The sequence below is a fragment of the Lepus europaeus genome, chromosome 16, assembly GCF_033115175.1.
Source record: "Lepus europaeus isolate LE1 chromosome 16, mLepTim1.pri, whole genome shotgun sequence".
In the NCBI taxonomy this organism is placed as follows: Eukaryota; Metazoa; Chordata; class Mammalia; order Lagomorpha; family Leporidae; genus Lepus; species Lepus europaeus.
Window position 1 is genome coordinate 44,787,716 of NC_084842.1, and position 27,800 is coordinate 44,815,515.

The window sequence follows — 27,800 nt, forward strand, 5'->3', positions numbered from 1 at the left end:
GATGAAGGAACTGAAGTGTGTGTATGTGCATGTCACAGAACTTAAAACTTCGAACAGGATTATGATAAGTGTTTGGGTTGAGTGACTATTACTGTGGCAACAACAGATTCCAGTGTGTATAATGGCGCAAGCACAGGAGGAGTTTATTTCCAGGGGTATTGCCATTCAGCAGCCAGGGCTGGACACAAGGCTCCCATGCCGTGCTGTTAAGTAGAGACTCAGACGGGATCTACCGTCTTTAACACATAGCTTCCAAGGCTGGCTGGACCACTCTCATCCAGCTATGAGAAATGAGCTTGGAGGAGAACAGAGCGGGGTTCTCTATGTCTCAGGCCTCCAGGAGACACCATGGATTGGCCAGAACTCTGTCATACGTAGCTGCTAAGGAAGGTGAGAAGAGTAGTCCATGTGCGTGCCCTGGGAGAAGAGGAGGACATGGGTTTCATGAACAGCTAGCCTTTGTCACATCACAGAACCATAGAGAGAAATAAATGTGCGCAAGTGGCCTGGGGACTGAGAGATGACGTTAGCCAGAGGCGGCTGGACTGTGATGGCCTGGAGATCACTTTGTGAGGTGGACAGGTGAGGGACACAGGACTCAGACTAGGCTGACTTTGAATGTGGGACCTGTTACTCTCTAGAAGTCTGATCTCAGCCCAGTTATTTAACTTCTAGTCTTTGTCTTTGTACAATGGGACTGAACACCTCCGATCACAGCGTAGAAGGATAATGAGTGTGAATATTCTCAGAATGGCAGCTCTTCCATAGAAATTACATTTCTTTGCCTACTTATGTAAGGATCCTCAAAGTCACAGGCAGATGGAGAGCTTTGTGCACAATGTTGGAGGAGGTCTGTGATTGGCTAGAGCAGGCCATCCCTCAAGGCCCCCAGGGGCCAGGGAGGTAGACACGTGGTCTACAAAGCGACAGAGGGAACTAAAACAGCCTCCATGTCAGGTTGGGCAGAGTTGTGGGGAATGGAGCAGGGGACACCCAGCCCTTTCTCCAGAGGCAGCTCCCCACTCCTGCCTCCTGGTGCCGTGTAGTCACCGGGAGCTGTGGCCGCAGGAGAAGGTGGCAGTGTGGAGATTTCCCATGAAATTCCCTAATTGTTCAATGTTGGCCGCTTAGCCGAGGCTGTGGCACAGCAGGTTAAGCTACTGCCCGCAATGCTAGCATTCCATGCGGGCAGCAGTTCGAGTCCCATCCCAGCATTATGGGCGTGAACCAGCAGATGGAAGATATCTCTCTCTCTCTCTCTCTCCTCTCTGTAACTCTGCCTTTCAAATACATTTTTTTGAAAAAAATGTTGGCTACAAACTCAGGGTCAATTAAGGTCACTGTGTAGGACACACAGCATGGCTCTGGGCTGATGGGGCCCATTCAGAACTTGCACATTCCTCATCTATTCAGGTCCAGCTGTAGCCCTGGCTTGCAGATCTGTGCTATGCACTGTGACAACCATAGCCACGAGTGGCTCTCTAAATGAACATTAATTTAACTTAAATGAGATAAAATTAAAAATTCGGTTCCTCAGTTGCACTCACCATGTTTCAGGCACTCCAGAGCCATGTGGATCTAATAGCTACTTGCGCTGGGTAGTATAGAGAGTTATTAAATGCTGCTTCCTGAGTGAAAGGGGCATGAAAGAGAGGCTCCGTGGTATCAGAAAAGGTTCCCTTTCAGCCGGCGCCGTGGTTCACTAGGCTAATCCTCTGCCTGCGGCGCCGGTACTCCGGGTTCTAGTCCCGGTTGGGGCGCCGGTTCTGTCTCGGTTGCTCCTCTTCCAGTCCAGCTCTCTGCTGTGGCCTGGGAGTGCAGTGGAGGATGGCCCAAGTGCTTGGGCCCTGCACCTGCATGGGAGACCAGGAGGAAGCACCTGGCTCCTGGCTTCAGATCAGCGCAGTGCTTGCTGTGGCGGCCATTAAGGGGGTGAACCAACGGAAGGAAGACCTTTCTCTGTCTCCCTCATTGTCTAACTCTGCCTGTCAAAAAAAAAAAAAAAAAAAAAGGTTCCCTTTCTTACACACAGACGTGGCTGTGTCCTGTCTGTGATGATTTATTAGGTGTTGTCACATGGACCGTCTATTGAGCCAGGAAGGGGGTCATAGGAGACTCCTGCCCAGTTGGTATTGTCTTACGAGCGAGTGGGAGACGTTGCTCTGAGTTGTTGAGATCTAACAGTGCTGGGTGAGTCCACTCATCCATTCTGCCTGGCTTTGTGCACTGCAGTCCGAGTGCACAAGCTGAGATACACCCCCTGTATGGGGAGAGGGTATTATATTTTAACACCCTGGAGACGAGGCTCTGGGTTCTTCCGGTGGGAAGGGCCACGATCTGCCTTAGGTCATTCTGTGCCAGGACGGATATTGAAGGAGGTTGAGGCTGCTGGTTTAGTTGGGCAGGTAGAGTGCATTGAACAGTCCAGCTGTCTGCATTCTAGGCCAAATGGGTGGCATTGGTAGTGGCTGACTGGGTACAGGGAGCTTTGAGGTGCAGAGACTGATGGAGAACCAAGAGCAGGACACTCTGAGAAGCACTGGCTGGCAGGTAGGAGGTCAGCACTGTGTGGGAGGTCTACCCGTGTGTATCATATGCCAGGGCCTGGGGGCAGGGATGGGGTGGCCATCCTTAACACGAGGATTGCCAGGGCCTGGGCAGGACCTGAGTCTCAGAGAGGGATGGGTAGGCTCCGACTGATGTCCTACTCTTGGAAGGGGCCTGGACTTACACTCAAAAATCACAAGACCCCTCTCCCCAGTGGATCTCTGTAGGAGAAAGGAGGGGAATGGTAGCTTGGGAGAGCCTCCTAGTTGTTTGCTGTCAAATACTGAGTCCTTCTTAGGGGAAAACCATCAGATAACAAATCTCTGACTCCAGAGCCCTGTGACCTTTGCCCCCTATGGACTTTATTGGAAACTGAACCAAGTGTGATCGACAGATGTTGGGGGTTCATAGGCTTAGGAGGACACTAACCACGGCCATAACAAATCTCTCACCAGCTTGACAGGAAGGGCAAGGAATAAAAGATGAGGAGATGGGGACTAGAAAGGAGGTCGCTGTGGTCCTCCCGGGAACTGTAACTAAAACACAAGACCTGAGACAGGCTCTGGCTGCGCATTGTGTGCCTGGGAAGAGTGTGTTGAACTCCAGTCCCAGTGTGCCTCTATTGTGTCATTGATACTTTTATCCAAAGAGTTTATTTATTTATTTATCTATCCATCCTTCACCCATCATGTACCCACCTATCATCCACTGTGATTGATCCCTTTATCTATGGATCCATCCATCCATCCATCCTTTGAGAGTTTGTGTGTCTACTGTATGTACAACCCATGGTGGGCGCCAAAAGTCCCCAAGAAGCTTGTTGTCTAGGAGGAGGTGACGTGTGGTGGCGAATGGTGTGGGAGGCTGCTTCAGGTGCTCTGCTGCAGTCTGTGCCGGGGCAGGCAGAGGGGCCGGCCAGCTCAGCCTGGGGTTCGGATGGCTGCACAGAGCAGGTGACAGTGGGAGGCTCAGAGCGGGAACGCAGAAGCCACAAGCTGCCCCACACCTCTGGACAAAGCAAAGATGATGCCCCTGGGACGCCACCGGCCCTGGATAGAGAGGAGGAGCAGTGAAGGGCATGCCTCCCGCCCCCACCTGGTCTCTCAAGCCCTCAGGGTTCCGTTCTTCCAATCCATGCCCAGTGACCTTACAGGGGCCTGTTTGCTAGTCTGACTTCCTCTCTCATTCCCAACAGAGTAGAGGGACCCCCTGTGTGCGGGAGTGCAGGCACCGGTTCCTCCATTGCTCTGACTGCGGCCTCCCCGTTTCTAGGAGGGGAATTTAGTTCAGTGGCCCACAGACGAGATGGCAGTCGGCTTACAGCACAACTACGCTGGCTGCTCATTTTGTCAATGATTTTCTGATCTGCGGCTGTCCTAGTAAGGATCCTATTTGGTTTCTTGGGGGATGCTGGGTGTGCTCAGAAGCTGGAGGGAGAGCAGCCTTGGGACTGCTGGTTCCCGGGGGTGGGGGTTGGTGGGGGACAGCACAGGCCCAGCCCTGGTGTCTGGAAGCACAGCTTCCTGCAGCTGGCGAAGCCCCATGTGTGCAGCACCGCGCACCCTCTGGCCTGACCTCCCCACACAGCACCCTCCCAGTCCCCTCTGCACACAGGCTGGGTTACAGACTCGCACACTATACAGACAGCTCAGGCTGGGGGAGGAGGAGGGAGAAACAGACCTGATTCAGGGAGAATTCAGAACTTTGCTAAATCCTTGCACTCCCTGGACTACTTCCAAGAATTCAGACTGCGGGAGCAAACTGGCCCCAAAGAGGCCTCTGTAGGGAAACTGAGTTAACGAATATGGGCAAGAGCCATGAAATGGATTTGGGTAACTGAGCAGTTCTCATAACTGTTTGTGGCTGATGGTTTTAAAAGGCTTAAGCTCCTGAAATATTTACCCTGTCCAGGTTCAGATTTCTTTAAGATTTGTTTATTTATTTGAAAGGCATAGTTACAGAGAAAGAGAGAGGGAGGGAAGAAGAGAGGGAGGAACGGAGGGAGGGAGGGAGGGAAAGAGAGAGAGAGAGAGAAAGAGAGAAAGATAAAGAGATCTTCCATCTGCTGGTCCACTCTCCAAATGACTGCAATGGCCTGGGCTGGGCCAGGCTGAAGCCAGGAGCCAGGATCTTCTTCCAGGTCTCCCACTTGGATGGCAGGAGCTCAGACACTTGGGAAGTATCACTATGTTCCTAAATCTGTATATATGAAATATATGAAACTAGTATAACTTAAATAAAATTTTTTAAAAATTGAAGCAAACAAAAAAACCACCTGGGCCATCTTTAGCTGCGTTCCCCAGGCCCTTAGCAGGGAGCCTTTTTCTTAGCCCCTTGGGGAGCTGACAGAGTCCACATCAGGGAGGACACAGCTGCTGTGGATCTGCCGTGTTTGCCGGGTGCGGTGGAGCCCCAGCCTTAGTGTGGACTTGGAAAGAGGAAGCCCCGTGCAGTGCCTGCAGCCAGACTGCAGGCAGAGCTGGGCTATGTGACCCTCAGGCCTGATGCTCCCGAGCTACATCTGCATGCTTGGCCACCGGGGACTAGAGCCTGGGCCACCTGGGCTTAGCCAGTGGGCCGCATTGTCACCATCTGGTTTGTAAGAACCCTGGGTGAGTCAGGGTTGGACGGTGGCAGGTGCACCCCAGGGAGGAAGCAGCAGCATGTGACATAGTGGTCACCTATGCTGGGAAGTAGTCCAAGGAAACCATGTGTCCTTGGAAAGGTTCTGCCATTCATTTGTCCATTCGTCTCTTGTTTGGTGAGTGCTGTGAGGTCCTCGAGACGGGGGTGGGGGGTGGGGGTGGAAAGCAGGCTGTGTAGGTCTTGCCGGTGACAGGTGGTGGCAGACAGGGAACACACAGGTAAGCAATGTGCAGCAGTACTCCAGGCTGTCATCGTCACTGGCTTGAGGTGGTGGCCAGGGAGGGCTTCCTGGAAGCAGGGGTGGAAGGAACTGGCCACAGCACAGTGAAGAGGGGACGTGGCAACGAAGGCTGCGTGAAGTGTGCTGTGGCATGTGCGGGGTGTCAGGAGGGAGCCGAGGACGAGGCTGGAAAGGAAGGGAGGGGTCAGATGGCGCTGGTGGAGCTGATAAACAGTTTGCAACTAACTTATGCAAGCAGCCTGCCTTGTCGTCTGAAACTCTTAGTAGAGAGGGTAGCACGCTCAACTGTGCATCTGTCTCTAGGATCCTGGTGTTGTCGGTTCCGTGTCCCGTGTGGGGAGGGCCCCAGGCCACCGGGGACAACTGCATTCTGTTGGGTGATGAGGAAAGGAGATGCACAATTGATTTTGAAACAGGGGCAGCGTCTAAGGAATGGGGCCTGACACAGGCAAAGGACTCGTGGGCTTTGGTGTCACAGAGACCTGGACTCGAGCCCTGGTATTGCTGTGTGTGAAGCTGGGACTGGAACGAGGGTCTCTGTGCTGTGACAGGAGGATATGAGGCTTACCTGGTGGCACGTGGTGGGCTGGGGGAATGAAAGAAGATGCGTTTAGAGCACTCAGTGACAGCAGGTGCACAGTAATTGTCCCCTCCCTCCCCCTGGATCACTTATCAGAGTTTCAGTGGAGAACCCTGGTGACAGCATTTCCCACTCTTGTGTAAATCGTTGTTCCCCTGGGTCAAGAGCAGGCCATGGCTGTGCTTCAGGGAGTGGAGAAGGTACTGACCAGGGAGTGAGACCTTCCTTGTCTAGAAATGGGGGTGGGGGGGGCGGATGTGCACCTACGTGCCCAGAGGCACACTAGGTAAAGAACCGTTCCTGGGCATGACAGGCAAGTCTGGGAACATCAGAACAAGCCAGCTCCAAGGCGGGTTCCCAGCCCCAGGCTGCCCTGCGGGGACCAGGATGGTGGGGAGCACACGCACACTCCTCTTTCACCACTAGAGGGCAGGCCTGAGGCACAATGGGCAGGGCGAGTGCCCTGAGTCTATGGCTGGGACCCCCAGGAAAATCTGCAGTCATCCCGAGTTTGGGGTGCAAGGTGTGACTTGGTTGGGGTGTAATGTGAGGGTGTGTGATGTTGGGGGCGTGTGTGCTAAGTGGAGGCAACAGGAGAAAGCCTTCTGGATGCTGTGACGTGCACACGTTCCTCTGCGCCCTGATGTCTGGCAGCAGGTGGACAGATCAGCCTCGTGTCCTTGTCCTCCTGTGGTGGGGACTCTCCAGGACCCCTTTGGAGCCCCAGTGCCTGTGGCCAGTCATCTCTCCAGTTGTAGCGAAGGCAGTGTCTTCTGCCTTAGAGCGCCTCACCGGTCACCCACTGGGGAAGGTGGTGGGCAGGCTCCAGCCACTGCCCCTCGGCTGTCCCTCTGCCCCTTTGGGGTTACCCACACAAGGAGAACGGTCCTCATTGCCGATTCCACCTGCAGCGAGGAAGGCGTCACTTCCAGCTCAAGTGTCCTAGTCGATGCCCTTCGTTTTTGGCAAAGAAGGACCTTCTGACCACTGCATTCATTTCAGCCTCCTCTGCAGGATGACTCGGAGGCCACAGCCCTTGGCCGGGAACCGCAGCAACGTGCGGCTTTGGACCGTGCTCCCTTTTGCACCTGTAGGCTCAGTCCTTCCCGGCAGCAGTCAGTGGCTCCGAGCACCCCTGCTCTGTAGTACATTTCCACGGAGGCCCGGGGCGCCCCAGAGGCAGAAATGGGAAGGTGAAACCAGGAACAGGACTCATGCTAGGCAGATGTTGAGGAACTGAAAGCCGCCGGCAGCCCACAGCGTCGCAGCGGCGGTCTTCATCGACCCGCCTTTTCCAGCAGGCTGTACGAATGATGTCGCCATGTTAAAACCCCGGTCGGGTGTGCCCATTCCCGCGCCCCTCCCCACATCCGATCCGTAGAAAGGGAAGGATGAGTAAGACTTTCGGAAGAGTTCCCACCTCTGTGAGTTGAGGTTTTGAAAGGTATAGGTGGTGTAATATGATCAAGGCTATCGTGTAGGCACCTACAAAGAAAAATGGGGAGGGGGTGGAGGACAGAGCACTTTCAGAATTTGGTATGGAGGGAAAATTATAGCAATGCCTTGTATGACAACTGGGCTTTGATCTAGGATGGAGTGCTCTTTCTCTGACTTATCAGGCTTGATGGTACATCCAGCTTTGTTAGGGGAGGCGTAGTTTGACATTTAGGCAGCTACAGCCTCGCAGAGACAATAAGCTGCAGTTGTCACAGGGCTCTACTGCAGCTTCTGAGGCCTGGGGACGATGCGTTTGCTCATCACTGAGGAGGGTCCAGCCAAATGACAGTGCTAAGAGGAAGGTTGGGGCTGGGGGCTTTCTGACACCAACACTCGCCACGTGGGTGATGTGGAGGGTTCTGTCCTTGTCATACCAATAACAGCAGTTTTATTTGAGCACTCGAAGTCGAGTGCACCTGCTATGGACCACACAATGTGCTGGTGACTGGCAGAGGAATGCAAGGTTCTTCTGCTTCTAGGAGTTGTGATCCGATAGGGAAGAAATGTACAGATCATTTCAGTAGGGTGGGCAGGAGGGGACATTTCAGTTTGGGAAGTGTCCTGGGAAAGGGGAGGGAGGGAGGGAGGGAGAGGACAGCACAGGGCCAGGCACAGATGTGAGGAGGGGCACTGAGAGGTTTGCCCTGAAGCTGTGCGGGTACCTGCGTGCACCCTCTGAGCGTGGGGCAGGTGGGTGTAAGCACCTGCAGGGGAGACCGGGGTCACTGGGGACTGGCACCTGGCTAAAACACGCCACACTGCTGCTCTGACTGCCTGGGCAAGTCCTTCCGCCCAGCCGCCGGGAAAGCCTGGGACGTGACCCCAGCTTGCGTTTTGCTGGTGCTGGGGAGGAGTATGGGAAGGCAGTGAGATGGGAAAGGGGCTTCAGATGTGGAATCTTTTGCATGTAAGACGTGTTTACTTTTTTAAGCATTTGGGGAAGTCATGCCTGAGAATAGGTTCAAAGATAATGATTTGTAATTTTACAGTATATTTTCATTGCTTTCTTTTTCCCCTAAAAAGAGTGTAAAACCCATCACTTATATTAATAAGTCTATCAGTGCAGAGTGGGTGAAAAATTCTCCCCCACCCCCTTTGCCTTTTCCATATTGCAGTGAGCGGTAAGTATGATAAAAAATGCAGATGGCACACCGTTCTTTGCCTTGGTCAATTATAACTATTTGTTTGGTGTCTTCTACGTGCCAAGTACTCTTTTAAACAAATCAATGCAGTCTTTGGCCATTTACGGGCGGAAATGTCAATTACCATGGACTGAGAACTCCTATCAGTGGCTGTGGAACTAAGACTAAACAAAAGCTCTTGGGAGCTTTATCACAAAACAAAATATAGATGGAGGGCGGCACTTTGTATTTTGATACAAAGCTAAGTTGAACCAGTCAGTAGTGAAGCTTTTTCTATGTCCCCAACAGCTTTCTGGGACTTTTGCTTTTATAGGTAGGTACAGGAATGAAATGGTGGACAGACCATCCCCCAAAGTGGGCAGGTGCATACAAACACCGGAACATAGAGCACACAGGATTATTCTTTATTTAACGGCTAATCTTTGCTGAGCAGGTGTGGGCCACTTAAACCGATGCTCTTTTTCCCGTGGCCATCTGATGGCCTAGATTATGTAGGGATTCTAGGTATTGTTTGATCTCAGAGAAGCCCCGAAGCCACGGGCCCGGCCCCAGATGTAGCAGCGTGGTTGTGCCCCCGTGGAGGGCCCGGAATCCGCTGGACCCCTCCTCTCGCACAGGGTTCCGAAGTTAGGGCGGTTTGGAGAGCAAAGCTGAGGGGTCACATCCCTGCTCAGTGGCCGAGCCCACGGAGAGGCCTTGAACGCCGTGTTCTGTGCCTAGACTGAGTTTCCTCGTGACTCAGTTTCCCTTCCTGCGGTCCTGCGGTGCGGGGCTCCTCGGCGCTGTCATCCCCGCGGCTTCCCTGCGGAGTTGCACGCACCGCACCGGCGGAACGCGCCGCCGCCCCCCACCCAGAGCGAGCCCCCAGGCGGGTCTAGGTGGGCGTGGCCGTCAGCGGACACCCGGCCCCAGCTGAGGCCACTCGGGCCTCAACTCGCCGCGGCCGCCCTTCCCCCGGTTCCTCGTGGCTGCGAGGCACAGAAGGACGTTTCGGGGCGGGGTGTCCAGCCGCGGCGCGCTGCAGCCTTCCCCGGACGCGAGCCGGCCCTCCGCGGATTCGGGCGGGCTTCCTCCAGGCTCGCGCTTCAAGCTGCCGGGCCACGGATGCTCGCAGCCCCGCGCGCGCCCGCATCTTTGCAGCCCCGCTTCGGGCCGCGCCCCCGGGCCCCCGCAGCTCGCCGCAGGCGGGCCCTCCCCGGGGCTGGGCCGTGCACGGGCGTGGCCCGCTCGCCGTCGCTAGAATTCCCCAGCCGACTCCGGGGCGAGGGTGGGGAGGGGGCCGGGCGCCCCTACCGGGCCGCGCGCCGCCGGCCGGCCGCACAGTCGCGCGCTCGCCGCCCGCGAAGCCATTGGCTCGGCGCAGTCACCCCACGCGGGGCTGCAGCGGCGGCCTCCGCGGATTGGCGCGCGGGCGGGCGAGCACCGGGGAGCGCGCGAGCGTGTGTGTGCAGCCCGGGCTGCACCGGAGCCCCTCGGGCTCCAGGTGCCGCCCCCTCCCCTCCCCTCCCCGCCCGCGACGACCACTCCTCCATTGTCCTGGCGCTGCGGATGCTGGCGTCGGGGGCTCCCGCTAGCTCTGGCTCTCGCTGGCCAGGCCCAAAGAAAGGGCGCGAAAGGCGCGCGCCCCGCTCGGGCGCACGCACCGGCCGCCGCCCCCGGCCGCACACTGCAGCATTTCGCGCGCTCGCGCTGCGCCCCTCCCCGCGCTCCCTCATTTGCATACCCCGCGACCCTGGCCAATCCGCGCTCGTCTCTCTCGAAGCGGATGGCTCTAGCCTGAGAGGAAAGGGAGTGGCTGGCGGCGCATGCGCCGAGCTGGCCGACTCGAACCGAGGCTTTTATTGCTGTAGTTTATTTCCACCCCCTTCCCTCCTGTTCTCTCTCCTCTCTTTTTTTCCGCCCTAGCTGGGGCTGTGTTGGAGGAGAGGAAGAAGGAGAGACAGAGGCTTGTATTCGTCCTTTACCTTCTTGAGACTTGCTACGAACAAGACCACATAGGCGGTTGCATCTTTTTCAATTCTGCAAAAAAAAAAAAAAAAAAAAATTATATAAATATATATACACATACCAGATCCCCTTCCCGGCAGTTTTTGCTGTAAAGCTGCCCTCTTGCAATTGATTTTTTTCCCAGGAGAGAGATGTCTTACCAGGGGAAGAAGAATATTCCACGCATCACGGTGAGTTTGGGACTTGGGGGAATGTGCGATCGGCCAGCAGCCTTTGTGCGGCAGAGCATCTGGGCGGGGGACACGGACCCAACTTTTTTTTTTTTTCCAGCCCCCCTCTGTTGCGAACGAGGGTGGCGAAGGCGGTGGGAGACGCCACGACATTTGCAGGGCGTTAAAACGGGCGCGAGAACGCCCGGAGGTGGCCTTGGGGAGCGCGCCAGGTCCGCTGTCTCCTTTCATTGTCAGCGCGCGATGCTGCGGCGCTGGCCCGCGGGGCGTACGCAAATGGATGCCAGATTGACTATGCATGGTTGCAGCTCGGATATTGTTCTCCCGGCTGCGCGCTTGCGGGGCGGACTGGGCGCCGGGGGGCCGGGGGGCACGGGTCCTCCCGGGGGCCGCCGCCCCCGCCCCCGCCGGCGAGCGCTTTCCGGAGCCTCCCGCGGGCTCCGGGCTCTGCGCCGAGGCTCCTGACAGCGCACGGATGCTGGGAGGGCTGGGTGCCGCGGCGGGATGCGGGGCGAGCGCAGAAGCAGCGCCTCTCCGGAGCCCGGGGACCCTCGGGCTGGCCCTGTGCGTTCTGTGGCCCGCGCGGTGGGGGCTGGGGCCCTGCCAGGGCTCCGGGCTCCTTTCCCCGGCCCCTTTCTGCTCCTTCCGCCGCCCGGGAGGCGCCCGTGTCTGCGCATACAAAGCGGGCGGGAGGGTGGGAGCCGGGGGCCGCGCGAGCCGGGCCCGGGAGGTAATGGCGCTGTGCGCCGCGCCGCGCAGACAATGATCCTAGCGGCCCGGGGTCCCCGGGGCTGTGCCTCCGTACATCACGGGCACCTCCGTGCCACGCATCCACGCTGCTTCAGCGAGGAGCGCCGGCTCTCGCTCCCCGCTCGCGCCTGCTCGCTCCCAGCCTCTCCCCATCGTTTCCTGGAACCATCTCGCCAGCCCTGTGTTTGTTACATAATGCTGTGCCGTGGCCACCGACCAGCTGATTCCCGGGAAGAACCCGGCGCTGAGGCCGAGAAGGATCCTTCTCCTCGCCGGGAGGTGCCTGGGGCTGGGTGCGAGGACGCGCGGTCGCCATGCGCACCGGGCACACCCATCCGCAGGAGACAGACGTGGGACCCAGCGCACGGGGGAGGGGGCGTGTGCGCGGCGGCTCCTAGGATGAGCTGGGTGGTTCTACCGCGAGGGTGGGTCCTTGCCTTTTTTTTTCTTTTTTCTTTTTTTTCCTTGAAGGCAAACGACCCGAGATTCCCCAAAGGGCTGGGCGCGGGGGACCCTGCTCTGTGTTCTCTCCCGAGCCTGGGGAGGAGGGGGGGTGGTGATGGGAGAAGAGCTGCGTGGCTCCAAGAATTTGTCCTCGTGGATGAGTGAGGCCGTTTCGTTTTGACAGGGTGGGGAGGGGAAAAAAAAAAACATTGAAGCGAACAATCGACAAGACCATTCTTTAAAAGAGCGCCCCCTCCACCCTTAAAAAAAAAAAATCTGGCTGCGATTTCATAGGACCTATATCTCGGTTTCCCTCCCTCCGTCACGTTCTCCAGTCTCTTATGTAAGAAGCCTTCTAGAAGGCACTAGAGTGAACGAGACTGCGATGTGTTCGCTGCTCTCTCGCTGGGGCGCGGCAGTGACTGAGGGGCCTGGCCGTGAGGGGCAAGGACTCCCAGGCCATATCTGTCTCAAGTTTGGAGACCCAAGAAAGAACCCTGGCTCAGGTGACTTGGGGCAAATGGCGTTCCGTCTCTGGACCCGTTTCCTTATATATTAGGGGAATAGAATCTGGCTCCATCTGCCTCACGGATTTCTCTGGAGGCTGTGCTGGGGTAATATACCCAACAGGATTCTGTGAAGGTTTTCATGTTTACCTCCTACAGGTGCAGGAATTGTTGTCGCCTCTTCCCCTTTGACTTTCTAAGGTCTCTATCAGGATGAAGAACCCGACAGTGTACACAATTAAAACCATCGATGGCTTTCAGTATGTTAGAGAAACAATAAATACTTTCTAAACCCACATGCCTGTGCATTTGTGTGCAAACGTATTTGATTTCCTGGCGCTTATACATGTTTAAAAAAGGATTCTCTATGATATTTGTTTCTTGGCAGCTACTAGATGTAAATAGCTCTTACTGAGTATTATTTTGTGGTTGACTTCTGAGTTAATAATTGGCAGAATGATTTTTGAAATATGTTGCATATTAAAAGAATAATATATGGCTTAGTTTGTAAGGTTTAAGCCCAGTCTGGAACAATGCAGGTGCATATTTACTGAACAGGATTTTAGCATTCCGTTCTACCAACAGCATGTGGGATAGTGATGAGTCATAGTGTCCCATGTCTGGTACATTCTTGGCTTTGCACAAATATCACCAATGAAAACAGAAGTGCACCAGCAACCTATAGTAGGTAGTGTTAGGATTTGCCTTCTCTCATATCTCATCATGAAGCTTTACCGTTTTCTTAACAGGTTGGTTGAACTGGTCTGTTTTTGCGGTATCCCTGCCCTACCTCTACTCCACGACACTTGCCATGATTTACCTCAAAGATAAATGTGAATGTGAAGGACACAGTGAATTGAAACCTTTCTGTGGTTGAACCAAGTATGTTTGTGTAGTGGATCCCATGACAACAGACTTTTGGTCGATTTTCCTGGACACAGATCTCAGGGAGATGTGACTTTCCTATGTGTGGGTGTATTTTTTTTTTTTTTAATGAGATTTAGCCAAAAGCCATTTAAAAAGCATTGTCTTCTTTATCTGAAATGTTTTCAGTGTTCTTCAATGGGAGGTTTTTTTTTTTTTTAGAGTCTAATAGAAAGATGGTTCATTTATCTACAGGAAGCCTTGCCAGCGTGTGACTCATCAGGTGCTGATGAATAGGTTACAACACACCGGCTCACCTTTGTCACTGAACCTCCCCACACTGGCTCATTTGAACCTCATTTTTGAATAGTGAAATACACCCTGGGCTCACTTATCTTCGGCTCTGTGTTTCTCAGGGGTCAGTTATGCATTGTGACTTTGTTCCCTCTTTGTTTCAGAGTGATCGTCTTCTGATCAAAGGAGGTAAAATTGTTAACGATGACCAGTCCTTCTATGCAGACATATACATGGAAGATGGGTTGATCAAGTAAGTGTAGCCCATTGTGCAAAGATGTGTTTGCAGCCTGTAGTCCCAGTATTCATTCATAAGCATTAGCTACCATTCACCCCCGAGTCTCAAGCTTAAATGTCTTGAACAAGTGACCAATTTAGTATTTTCTTTAAGGCCATTTTGATGATGAGGATATGTGAACTCAGGAAACCTCAGATTGAGAGAATTCAAAGCCATTATTGAATGCACATCCATTGCATTATACATGAGTGTTGTGTGATTTGCTATTTTTAGTGGAAGTGACACAATATCTTTTTATTGCCAGCTCAGATACATGGTTTAAGATATATTGACTATGCTGAAGGTTTTCCTAGAATCTAGTTGTTTGGATTGTTCCCGTCCTGGGACACAAATGTGGAATACGGCCTTTTCTATTGAGATAGCACATCTGTCTTCTTACTCAAAAACCCATGCTGGAGTGGCCGAAGAAGAACACCAAGCTAATTACTGAGTAGCACACACAAATCACTGCCTAATCCTCAGGGCACGTTAGGTTGCATGCCTTAAGTGGCAGCTAGCACAGCGAGAGTGCCCTTGTGTTGACTGTGGATTATGCTACAACGGAGAAACAACGCAGCGGTTGCTGCATTTGGGCGTTTTTGGCCTCAGAGGTTAAATGAGCTGAGTATGTACCAGTACCCTGTGCCCTTCCTACCGGGACAGCTCACAGGGCTCTGGAGAAATAGCACATCTGTTTAAAGAAAAACATTCAGCAAATGACATCTTTTAAATAAGCAGCATTCATCAAGGGCTAGCAGCAAGCCAGTCTGGAGGAGTGGAAAACTGGAGTGGAGATGACTGTTGCCTGGAAGCTCATCCCGATTTATGAACATTACGTAGGTTGTAAGATTTCCATACGGGTATTTAATGTCTTCTCCATGCGTGTTTGCTTGTGACAGTCTCAGCTGCCAGCTCCCCAGTGCTGTGACTTTCATGTTCCATTTTCCCCTCGGTTAGGAGGCAGCCAGCATACAGTCTGGTCTGGCAGGACGCTGGCCTAGAAGGGAGCAGGCCTGTATGCTATTTTTAGTTGTCACTAATGTGTCTTAGATCCTTATCACCTCCCTCTTCCTTAATTTTCTTTTCTAGAAAATTGGTAGAAAGATGTATGAACACTGTTTTTTTTTTAAGAAACTGGACATGAATCATGCACCCCAACATAAATGCCTTTGTTTCTCTGAGTTGCTGGGAGCATGCTTCCACATTAAACACACTTTTATTTGTTCTTTCATTTTTTGAAGGGCAGAGAGAGACATCTTCCATCCACTGGTTCACTCCTCAATGCCCACGAGAGCTGGGCATCCAAAGACAGGAGCCAGGAACTCAATCTGGGTCTTGCACATGGGCGGATGTGGCCCATGTGTTGAGCTGTCAGCTACTGCTTTCCTGGGTACCTGCTGGCTGGAGTCTGAAGTGGATCCAGAACTTGAACCCTGACATCCTGGTACGGGATGCAGGTGTCCCAAGCGGGGTCTGAACTGCCATGCCAGAGGTCCACCCCAACACGTTTTACAATGTTCATGCTTTTTTTTTTTTTTTAGCTCTTTTGGTCTCCCTCCACTCTTCCTATTTTCTGTTGAAAAGGCTATATTGAAAATAAATGTTTAGAAAGTGTAGGCAGGTCTGAAGAGCATTACTATAGGATAATCAGCTCCAGTGTGTGTGTTGCAGAAAGTTGAGTGACATTTTATATAAATATTTTGGGGCCTTTGTTATCATTTCATCTTAGGCATTTCTTGGTAGCTAAACTGCTTTGAATGAAGCCTCTGAAGCCTGTTTGAGTTTTGTTTCTCACTTACTCTGTGTCTGGAAGATAGTTTTTGGCTGATCCTGTTTGATTCCACGTTGCACTTACCACCCTGTCACCAACCCTGTTTATTTAGGCAAATAGGAGAAAACCTGATTGTGCCAGGAGGGGTGAAGACCATCGAAGCCCATTCCAGAATGGTGATCCCAGGAGGAATCGACGTGCACACTCGGTTCCAGATGCCCGACCAAGGAATGACATCTGCTGATGACTTCTTCCAAGGGACTAAGGCGGCCCTGGCCGGGGGGACCACCATGATCAGTAAGAAAATTAAGAATATTTGAAAATGAGTCTGTGCTGTTTGAGTCTTTCCTTCTAAAGCTTGCTGATTTGAGCAGTGTTTGTTCCACCAGATCAGGGGGCGGGTGTTAACCATTTGTCTTACTTCCTTACCTCCATTTTCTGTTGAACTTTGAGCTCTCCACTTGAGCTTGAGCAGACATTTGAGGGGGTTTTGGCAGAACCAGAATGACGTCTTGCTTTCTCTATTTGAGGACTTCAGCCTTTTTTGAACACAATGTATGATTTGGTTGTGAAAACACAGTATTTGGAGTCATCTTCAAAACTGTCAGTGTTCTCCTTTATTCACAAGTATTTGGTTTAAAAAAAATTCGCAAGGGTGGTTTTTTGCAGAATGTGGATGGGGTACAGCAAATGTAATGTTGGACCGGGAGTTGGTTCCACTGGTAGGAAAACCAAAGGTTGGGGAGAGAGACTTCCTCACTAGAGCTTGGCTAAGAGAGATCTGGGCAGCCCTCTTGGACGAGGACCCTCAGGGATTATCCTTTAGGTGTGAAAATTTCCGGCATCCATAGCTGGGTGCCCTTCGGGTTTTGCTCCTCAGGTTCTGTAGAGCCAAATCTAAAGTGTGTTCACCGGGCACAGCTCACGTGCCAAGACTTTGCTTGTGAACGCTCAGCTTCCGGAGTGCCTTTTGACAAATGCCATTTGGTTCTTGATGAGATGGGCAAGCTACACAGGGCTCTTCAGATTCATGGTATTAACAAATATAGGTTTGATGGAAGAGTGGAAGACTCTGTGTTGTCTGTCTTACCAGGAAAGCTAACCGTTTGGTTCTGCAAGGAGAAAGAACTTAGCTGTTTCTGCTTTGGGAAAACCTAGCCTGCTGGTTGTTTTCCAGAGCAACAGTCTTTTTACCTGTGGCTTCTGAGTCCAGAAGCATTGCCCTGCCCTCCCCCCCCCCTCCCCCGCCTTCTCCTCCCCTCCAAATCCCCCTCATGGGCGCCTGCTCGCCCCCTGCGGCTTCTCTACCCTGCAGCTTCTCTGTCCTCTGTGGTGTCAGAGACCCAGGTCTCCCCTGTCCACTTTCGCATCGTGAGCCTCCCTGTTGGAGTATGGACTGCTTGTGTCTTGCTCCACCCGTTGCTTTTTGGCCTGGGGGGGTGCCGTTCTCCAGGGGGGCCCTTCACGCCCACCCCAGGGCCCAGCTAGTCCAGAAGCCTGCTGCTTTGTCCTTTGTGCAGGACTCACCTGGTCCGAGCCAGAAATTGGGCGGGGGGCCGCTTGCTGAGTAACAGCTGAGCCGGGGCAAGCGCGGACTGCTTGCCTGTCCACCAGAAAGGCCAAGTCACAGTGGTACTCTGCCTCAGCTCCGAGCTCACGTGGAGGCCCTGGGGCCCTGCCTCGGTCACACATGGTCCGTAAGCCATGAATGGTATTTCTTGGGTCTGTGTTCAGCAACATCACTCATCACAGGAGTTGCCCAGTGGGAACCCCTGGGGGCATAGACTCCTGGCAGTCAGGAGCCTGGAGCTCTGGTCCCTGTCACACACCAGCCTGCTGAGTGACCTTGGGCAGGTCACCTCGTGTCCCTGCACCTGAGTGGCTCGTGGGCACAGTGAGGCGCTTGCACTGGATGACCATGGAAATCCTTTCTAGCATCCACGTTTGGTGCTTTGCTGAGCTCAGAGAGGTTTTGCCTCTGATCCAGTGGTGGGGAACCATTTTCTGCCAGGGGCCATTTGGGTACTTACAAATAACATCATTTGTGGGCCATACAAAATTATCAGCTTAAAAAATGAGCCTGCTCTAGATAGATAGAATTTCGAGCCCCACCTGCCTTGGCAGGGCCAGACCCAGTGATTTCGCAGGCCTTGGACAGCCGGTGGACTGGATGTTCCTCACGCCGCTCTCATCAGGTGCACTTTGCTCAGCCCATACAGAAGGGCCCTACTCTCCCCTCTCCCATCTGTCTGTCCCATCCTCCCCTGTGGTCCTGAATGCTACTCCGCTCCTCACGCTGGCGCCCAGCTTCGGCCCCTCGCTCTGCTCCATGCCTTCTCCCGCCTTCTGTCCCCCTCCGTGGGGGTCAGATCCTTTCCTGTCGCTGCTATGACTTCCTCTTTGGCTTCCTGCCACAGTGCTGAGGGCTTTTTTCCACTCCTCCAGGTGGGTTCTTCCTGCACAGGCATGAGGGACCTCTCCATGAGCCGTGGACCTGGCCCGGGGAGCCTGGAGTAGCCACAGGTGGCTTTACCTGCAGATCATCGGGAGTATGGGCTGAGAAGTCAGACTGCCTGCTCTGCTTTCTGGGACAGGAGGTGGTGGCGATTTAATGTGGGCTGATGCAGTCAGGCTAAGGAGTAGGGGATTTAACAGGCAAACCTCAGAGAATGGAAGGAATGGGGGGATGGGCCCCATCACATCTTGCGTATCACCCCTGGAGGGTTTCTGCTGGCCGACCTTTCCTTCCAGAGCTGAGTGTTGTTGATGGGGGGGTGGGGCAGGAGGATTTTCTTCTTCCTATTTGCTGGTCCCACGTTGTACCTTGCTCTGAGTGAGCTCATGAGTGGCTGGGATAAGCTTTCCCGAGAAAGAGGCTTTAGGAAGAGGAGCGGCTTGTGTGACTTGGTTGGTGCCTGTGACCTGCTTCTTCAGTGAGACTCTATCTTTAGTGCCGACTGCAGCCAGAAAGAAATGCTTAGGGTACTTGGAACAGATGCAAGTGGAGAGTTGATGTGCCCACAGCTGCCTGTTGGAACAAGCAGTCGAAGTAAATTGGCTCAAAGACCGCAGGCGCCCTCTTCCCTTCCATCTTTCTGACTGTCCCCATGCCAGGTCACCTGCACTCACCGGCGAGTCTTTACCTGGCCCTTCGCTGGCTGTGTGTTGCCCAGGTCACAGGCCGCGGAGGCTGGGTGCAGAGGAAAATGCAGCCGAATATTCCCAGTCTGAAAAAGGAGCTGACAACGTCAGTAGCAGAAAATAATATTATTGGCATCCCACAGAGCCTGCCATTGACAGTTGCACAATGGAGGCTTTGTGAGGGGCATTTGGGGCAGGGCAGGGGAGCGCCCTTTGCCCTTTCTGTCCAGGGGTGGGTGGGCAGGGAATCCAGACAGAGCCCGCAGGCCGCATGCAGACCTGCCCAGGGGGTCACAGGGGTGGTGGCGTTGCTGCTTGGGGAAACCGCGGTGGACTTCCAGGGGCTTTATGGCCATCAGAGCTGGCAGGACTGGAGTGTGTTCAGGAAGCTGGTGGAACAGTTATCTCCGCTTTGTAGATGGGAAGGCTGAGCCTCCAAGTAAGGGCGCGACTTGGGGACAGGTGCCTGTCCGCGATGCACATCAGCAGCTGTGCCCCACCACCTGCCAGCTGCTCGACCTCTGCCCTCAGCCTCAGTCGCCTCCTCTGTGACATGGGAACGTCTGTAACACACAGGCGGTGGTGGCACCAGCACCGCTCCTGGCTGGTTGTCAGTTCTCAGACGTGCTCGGCGTTGTCATTCCATCCTGCACTGGGTTCCGGCAGCCTCCCAGCCTCCCATCTCTGTTACATTCTGGAGCTCTACCCTCCCCGCGGAGGCAGAAAAAAGAGGCTGCGTGTGCTAGAGGATCTGGCCTGAACATGAGCTGAGGGCAGCTCCAGGGGCGCCTCTGTGTCGCCTGAGCAGGTGCATCTTAAAACAATCCACTTCCTGGATCCCACTGAACCTGCCGAAGGAGCTTGTGAGAACTGTGGGTCTGGTCTGTATTTCTACCTGGTGCTTGTCCAAGCCACTTGGAGAGCTGTTTGAAAGTACAGCTGTCCCTTGGTATCCAGGGGGATCAGTTCCAGGACCCCTGCAGATACCTGCAGAGTCAGTGGATGCTCCAGTCCCTTCTGCTTGTATAAAATGGCATAGTACTTGCATGTAACACACACACATCCTCTCATATGTTGTAGATCTGTTTATTCATTTATTTATTTGAGAGGCAGAGAGACAGATACCATCTGTCTATCTATGTATCAATTAGGGGTTCCCATCCACTTGTTAGCTTCTCAAATGCCGTCAGTGGTTGAGGCTGGGTGGAAGCCAGGAGCTAGGAACCCAGTCCAGGTCTCCCACATGAGTAGCAGGCACCCAACTACTTGAGCCATCGCTGTTGACCGCCCCCCAGGGTCTGCCTCAACAGGAAGTTGGAGTCAGGAGCCAGAGCTGGGAATTGAACCCAGGCACTCTGAAGTATGAAGGATATGTTTATCTCAACCCTTACACCAAATGCCTGCCCATTTTTTCAAGTCATTTCTGGATTACTTGTAATACCCAATACAGTGTAAATGCTTTGTAAACGGTTGTTGGGCTGTGCTGTGTAGGGATTCATGACAAGAAAAGTCTGTACATGTTCAGTACTAGTTTAACTTTTTCTTTTAGAATATTTTCCATCTGGGGTGGTTGAATCCACAGATGTGGAGCGTGTGGGTGTGGAGGGCCATCTGGGTAGCTCTCGGGTCTGCACCAGATCTACAGACTCTGATTTTCAAGGGTTGTTCAGAATGTCATTTCTGCTAGCCTGACCTGAAGGCTCATCCTAGAGGGCGTGGGTTCCAGGCACCACAGTGCCAGGGGCCTTCCTCACCCCAGGGCAGTATTGAACAGCGGGGCTGGAGATTGGGCGGTCACTGCAGGGCTGGAAGGGGCCTCTCTCCTGACCTCGATATGTCACTTCCCTGGATGTGGCTCCGTGTCCGTGCCTTGTGTACCTCCCTTCACCTGTCCCCCAGCAGACTTCCCCTGTTCTCCTGTGCACCTGCTGTGTTTCCAGCACCTGGTCCCAGAGAGGGCTGCTCTCCTGGTCATGGTGGCTCGAACCCACGGAGCCACGTTGAACACTCATTATCTTGTGCCTCACGCTCTCTCTTCCCCACTGTTCCCACCTTGGCTGTGTTTTACTGGAGTTCTGCCCTGGCCCTCAGAGGCCTCTCATTGGTATCCTGGCCGCTTGCTTTAGGTCAGCTTTGGTCCTGCAGCCTCCTGCCTCTGCAGCCTTTGTGGCTCCCACTTGCTCAGAGAAAGCAACGCCAGTGTCAGTCTCCGTGACGTGGCCCCCTCCACTGCCCTGTGCTTGTCACCTGAGCCAGGTGCGCCCTTCCCAGCACAGGTGTCTTCTCCATCACAGGCTCCTAGGCGGCAAGGCCTTCCCTGTGATCTGTTGCTACTCCTCCCTCCCTCCTACCATTCCTCCCTCCCTCCCTCCCTCCCTCCCTCCCTCCCTTCTTCCTTCCTTCCTTCCTTCCTTTCATTTTTGAACGTTTTTATTTATTTATTTGAGAGGCAGAGTTACACACAGACATGCATCTTCTGTTCGCTGGTTCACTCCCCAAATGGCTGCAGTGGCCAGAGCTGGGCCAATCCAAAGCCAGGAACCAGGAGCTTCTTCCTGGTCTCCCACATGGGTGCAGGAGCCCAAGCACTTGGGCCATCTTCTACCACCCTCCCAGCCATTAGCAGGGAGCTGGATAGGAAGAGGAGCAGCCGGGACTAGAACCAGCTCCCATCTGGGAAGCTTGTGCCGCGGGCGGAGGCTTATCCTACTGCGCCACAGTGGCGGCCCTGCGTCTTTCTTGTGGCCTTCAGCCTTGTGCTGCGGTTCAGTCAAGGCCTCTCTCTCTGTCTCTTGCATTTGCGTACCCGCCACTCCCCCGCCAGTGTGTCACTCCTCTGGGGCTCTCTGTTAATGCCTGTGGTTGAATGAATGAGTGGATGAACATGCCAGCGAGACTTGGTTTCCTGCTTTGTCTGAGGGATGCCACACAGCCAAGTGTCCTGGGGAAGGGGAGGTGCGCATGTCCCGTGTTCACTGAGTTCGGCACGACAGAAGCAGCTGCTTCCTCAGCACTGCCCTCCTCTCAGCTTTGAGCTGCCCAGACCCCCACTGTGGCCGCCGGTGGCGGAGAAAGGAAGGGGGGAAAGCTCAGAGCCCAGATGCTGGCCTGCGGTCGTGGACGGGGACAGCTCCTGTCTGGGTTGTTCTCAGAGGCGGGTGTGGCCAGCGGCTGTCAGGCTGGTCCTCGTAATGAGAGAGTTCGCTCTCTGAGTGCGCACGGTCCTGTCTTGTTCCAGAAGTCACGTGGCCCCAGGCACCGTGGTGGACTCAGCGGTCATTCCCGAAAGCCCTTGGGTTGGTCCCAGCTCTTTTCAGTGAGACAGGAGCCCGGGAGAAGGGCGCGGGGCCGTCCTGAGGGGACGTGGCTCAGCGCATTGCTGCGGTACATCCACTGCTTGTCATTTTTTCATCCATGTGGCATTTGGGTTTGCTGCTGCTTATGAGAAGCACACGTGTGTGAACACACACACACACTATAATATGAATGTGTCTGTAATTGATACTTTGATTATTCCCTTTGCAGCCTTCATTTGACTAGGGTTAGAAAGTGTTTACAAAAACACCCAACCACATCAGACTAAGCTGTAAAGTCCAGGACCAAAGTTGTCGCCACAGAATCTGCCCGTGGTCTGGCCATTAGAGAGCCACGTTATCCGATAGGCTGTCCGTGTGGGCTCGCGCTCTGCTCTCCACCTCTGGTCTCTCCAGGCTCCACAGGACGTGAGTGCCCTCTGCCAGCAGATGCCACGGGCCTGCCCAGGTGTCCTGCAGATCTCAGCCTTGAATCACTGGACTAGGAGGGTGTGTCCACTCCCTGGCAGAGCTGGGAGTGATCTCTTGAAACATGGCACCAAGCAGAGTGAGAGAGGAGCAAGGGATGGTGCATCCTGAGAAAAGGACAGCTCTGCCCAGCAGTTGCACACAGTTTATGGAATGCTTTGCCTTTCTCGTGAAGGGTTGTTGGGTTGACTTTGGCCCAGCTAGGGGGCATTAGTGACTAATGGGGCTTAGGGGTTACTAGTCCCTTCCAGAAGCAGAGGCATTCCTGAGTGGGTCTCTAGACTCTAGTTTATGGACATCAGCGGGAACCAGAATGCAGCAGCGCATCTTACCTGGACTCTGGCCCTGAGACCTGGGAGTTCCAGCCTTGGAAACCAGCCTAGATCGTGAAGAGGGGTGGGCCTTCATCTCTGGAATTGTACGTGCCCTCCCTGGCCCCAGTGCTGGCTCTGCCTGTGGGTGTTGCTGACAGAGCTTGGCTAGTCTCAGTACTCTATGCTCCCTGAGCCTGTCTCTGACTGTCGATAGGGCAGGGTGCTCAGACTGTTGGGAACATTCTGTCATTCTTGTTGGCCAGAGTGACCGCTCCAGCCAGGAGTGGTGGTGGGGAGAATGGACATGCTGGGCTCCTAACCTTTAGAAGTGGGGGACAGGCCTTCAGTGGTCAGCATTCCGTGGTCTCAGAGTTTTTCATTGCTTCGACGACGTACACAGGTGCAAGGATGAGTGAGTGAGGCATAGACTTTGGGAGGGCAGAGATTGTGCCCTCTGCGTTTTTATACAGCCCCAGCTGCATAGAGGCCGGCCATACTGGCTGCCTGATGAGCCCCCGGAGGAGTCTGACAAGAGCCCCAGCCCGTTGCTCCTTCAATTCCTGCTAGCTTCAGTGTCCTTACCCTGGGGCAACATGAGGTCTTACCCAGACGCCCTCCACCTGACAGGTCAGACTGATGAAGCAGAGCTATTCTGGTTGAATGGTAGGTGGTGGGTGGGCTGCTGTTTTCTTGTCTTCCTCCTCTTGGCAGCCCCTCTGCTTCCGGAGAACCCAGGGCTTGGGGAAGCACAGTGTGGAAACCACCGCGTTCCATCACTCCCTTCCTCTGTGGCTTACCTGCTTTCCCAGGCTGGGCAATGTGACTGCTGCTGGCGCCGCTTCCATGTTGAGTTGCAGGGAAAAGGATGTTTAATAAGCAGGGAGGTACCCACTTAGTCACTTAAGAAAACTCCTAACCACACTGTACATTTTCAGTGGGTTTCCTGAATATCCCTCCTGTTCAACACAGGGGCTAGGCTCTAGCACTCATTCATTTTTTCCTGCCTAGGTTTCAGTTAGTTTGCTTTGCTTTTCATGAAAGCCCATAATAAGTGATCATTCTTCCCTTCTTTTAAAAAAAAAAAATTAGCAGTACACAGTATTAGACTGGAAACCTTGGCTCTGTTACCAAAGAGTTGACCAAGGGATTTGCATTTTCCTACTTATTGTCCAGGCCTCTGGCTCTAAGTAACTCCATTAAGTGCCCTTTCTCCCTCTTTCCTCCTTAAACAGAACTTCCAGTTTCTTAAGAAATGATGATTGAGGTGGGTGTTTGACTTAGCAGCTAAGATGCCCACAGCTCCTATTGGAGTGCTTGGTTTGATTCTCATTTCCAGTTCCTGATTCCAGCTTCCTGCTTATGTAGACCCTGGGAGGCAGTGATGCTGGCTCAAGTAATTGGGTTCTTGCCACCCATGTGGGAGCTCTGGATTGAGTTCGCAGGTCTGGCCTTGCAGGCATTTAGGGAGTGAACCAAAGGATGGGATCTCCCTCTTTCTTTCCCTCTCTCACTCACACACACACACACACATACACACACACATCAATCATAAATGATTACTTCTTTGAATTTTGTGGGCCGTGCCTCTGACTTGCTGCTGTTGTTAGGTAAAGCCATTTATTCAAATTCCTTGCTTTTCGTTGGTCTTAACTGCCATGGTTAATGATAAAGGGGAGTTACAGTGAGTAGAAATTAGAGTTCTTTCTGGTTAACCCATTTGGGAGGCAGCTTTCTTTGAATGTGACTAAATGTTCCCCTAATGATAGAGAGGATGCAGCTGGGGTTGGGCCGCGGTGGCCGAGGCTGCTCTGCAGGGATGGGAATTTTGCAGGCAGCTAGGGCAGTCGTTAACATCCTCGACTGCACATTAGAGTCCCCTGGGGGAGTCTAACAAAGTACAGAGACTGGAACGTCTGACTTCTTTGGTGAAGGTGGGCCTGACATTGGTAGTTTAGAAAGTTCCCAGGTGGTAGCCAAGATTAAGAACCATGGGTCTAAGAGCTTGTTCCAACAGTTGGGCTTCTGTTGAAATGGACTGAATGTCTGCCGGGTTTTCTAGAAGTCGGAGCTGCCCTCTGCTCCCTGCTCTTTCCTATCCTCTCTGCAAAGGATGGGACCCCTCTGTCATGATCTACAGTGGGTGAGTTCTACAGCCAGCCGACATCTCGAAGCATAGGAAACCGTGTGGAGCTGAGCTCATTGTCTCACAAAAGATCCTCACCCTTCAGTTGCTGTCCTTGGTGTCCTGAGAGGTTTTGCTTGGCTGATTCCCTGACAGAGCACTGGTTAGGACTCACAGGAGTGGGATGAGGGGGGATGAGCAGAAGGCCATGGTGGTGGACAGGATGGGGTCCTAAAGGCCGCATGGAGCTGGAGTCACACTTCTGCCTGGAGCTCCGTGGGCCACCTGCTGTGCTGGCTGCCCTGAGAGAACCCTCCTGTCTTTACATTGAACGGGGAGTGTTTATGACCTAATCTCCCTCTAATGATAGGTCAGGATTGCAGTCTGTCCTTGTGGGGAGCTGTGAGGAAAAAAATCAAAAGAGCCTGGTAATGACATAGAATCATGGACTCAGATCCCCCGTCTGGCCCCTGTCTCGCAGCTGGGTGGGAGTGCTGGACCACACTTCAGGCGATGGGCTTGCAAGCCTCCCAGCAGTACGGGAATGGGAGAGCTCCAGGAATCAAAGAGCTAGGTTTAATTTCCTGTCCTAATACTTTCTGTTGTAGCATGATCTTCCTGATGTATTTCTGGAACATAGTTCCCACATGTGTAAAATGGAGACCATACATTCGTATTTTCTTCAGGTTGTGTAAAATGTGAAATGTTTTTGTGCCATATTATTCATGAACGAGAGCCATGACACTTGCAGTACGTGTGTGAATAGAGCTGTTTTTCTCTACCATCTATCTAATCTTTCTTCTAGCTATCATCTATAGTCTACCCATCTCACCTACCTACCTGCCTATCATTTATCTAACCTATCATCTGTCAATCAAATCTACCTATATATATACCTATCTAATCTTTAATCTATATATCAAATCTAGGTATATTATCTATCTATCATCTCTAATGTGTTTAACTTATTATCCAGGGACATGTGTTTAGCCTGACAATGCAAACGTCTGCTTCCCATACTTCCAAACCAGGCTTCCCACTGTGCCTGGTTTGATTCCTGACTTTGGCGTTGGCTCCTGACTCCAGCCTCTTGGGAGGCACCTTATGGTGGCTCAAGTCATTGGGTTTCTGCCACCCATGTGGGAGACTTGGACTGAGTTCCCAACTCCTGACTTTGGCTCCCACCCAGCACTGTGGGCATTTGGAGAATGAACCAGTGGAAAGGAGCTCTATTTATCTCTTAATTTTTCTCTTTCTGTTTGTCTCACAGATTTAAAAAATAATTAATTTGTTTATCATATCTATCTATATAGTTCATCTGTCATTTATCATCATCATCTGTCACCTGTATTATCTGCTAATTACCTATCATGTATTTACCTATGCACCTGCATCTGCCTCTCTCTCATCTGTTAATCTATTGCTGGCTCGTCTGTTCATTTCTCCTACATAAGGATGCAGTGCACGCTAACAGGTCCCAGATGGGTTTTATCACCTCAGTGTCACTTGCTAAGACCAAGAGGAATGTTGAGTTGAGGGCTTGTTTCATCTTAAGCCTATGTAAAGGGCTGAAAATTTTGAACCAGCAAGAAAAACAAGTGTGTATAAGAAGCCAAAAAAAAAAAAAAAAAAGAAGTCTTTCTTTTCACTCTTTCTGCCTTCCAAATAAACCCTGGAGAATTTGGAGCTTAAATTTTCTGGCCCTGCAGATGGGAAGCGATGTCACCACGAAATAGCTCATCAAGTCAATAATGATTGCTAGGTCTGAGCTTTCGGCCTTTTAGGAATTCAGATGAGGCGAACTCTGGCTTTGCTCATGGTTGCACTGGCAGCCAAGCCCCTGTTCTGGTGGCTGCATGGCCAGGTCTGCAAGGAGGTTTGCATTTCTCAGTGACGGCACCCACATCCCCTGCCCCACTGCCTGGCAGTGGAGCCTGGCCCTGGGGTCCTTCCTCTAGCAACCTTGGTGACAAATGCCTCAGCATCTCACCCAAGGAAGCATTTAGTCATAGGTGGCTTGTGAAGTGTGCGTGTGCGTGGCCCTTTCCTGTTACACAGCATCAGGTGAAGGGACCGCGTGGCCCTCTCGGAAGTGAACACACTGATCCACAGTCTCACTCCCTCACTGGCTGGTTCTGGAAGAGGCAAACCGTTTGTTTTGATGGACAGGCATGTCTCATCCCCCTTTCCTTCAGCTGGGAGTCTTTATTGTTCTTTCTTTGTTTGCCATAGCTTGTTGGCTGCACAAACCATAGGGGGCAGAAAGCAGGCGTTACGGAGCCACTGTGAAACTGTCCCCGAGGCACTTATTTCAGAGCCACTCTGAGCCCAGTGAGAGGGGACTTCATATTTTGGGAAGAAATGCAACTTTTGCTTCAGAGTTTTGGGTGGAAACCTGACAGAAAGTGAGAGCTTGGTCACAGTATTGGTGGTTTGTTGTCTCATTGTAGACAGTTAAGTGGGGCTTCAGCTCTGTTGGTAGGCTGGGCCTTCAGGTGATTGTCTAAACGGATCCACACATGTATCCTGCTGCTTATGACTCTGGGCCAACGGTGCACACCCGGGCTGGGCAGGCTGCCCCGGACACCCCTGACTGCATTCTGAGACGCTCACATTGAGGCCTCACCTGTGCTGTGCAGGGCAGGGACCTTGTAGCTGCTCTCTGGACCCCTCTGCAGTCCTGGCAGGAGTCACAGGATGGAATG

General features: G+C 53.0%; 1 protein-coding gene across 2 annotated transcripts in view; it reads left to right on the plus strand.

The window, feature by feature from the left end:
• Positions 1–27,800, plus strand: part of DPYSL2 (dihydropyrimidinase like 2) — a 144,849-nt gene that overhangs the window by 59,611 nt on the left and 57,438 nt on the right. Inside the window, exons 1-3 of one of the 2 annotated variants that reach the window (XM_062212700.1) lie at positions 10,450–10,830; positions 13,853–13,941; positions 15,849–16,033. In XM_062212700.1, the coding sequence (XP_062068684.1) occupies positions 10,792–10,830; positions 13,853–13,941; positions 15,849–16,033 (313 nt within the window). In that variant the 5' untranslated portion in view covers positions 10,450–10,791. Of the gene's footprint in view, positions 1–10,449; positions 10,831–13,852; positions 13,942–15,848; positions 16,034–27,800 lie in introns of those variants that run through there. The other variant, XM_062212699.1, reaches the window with a different exon arrangement.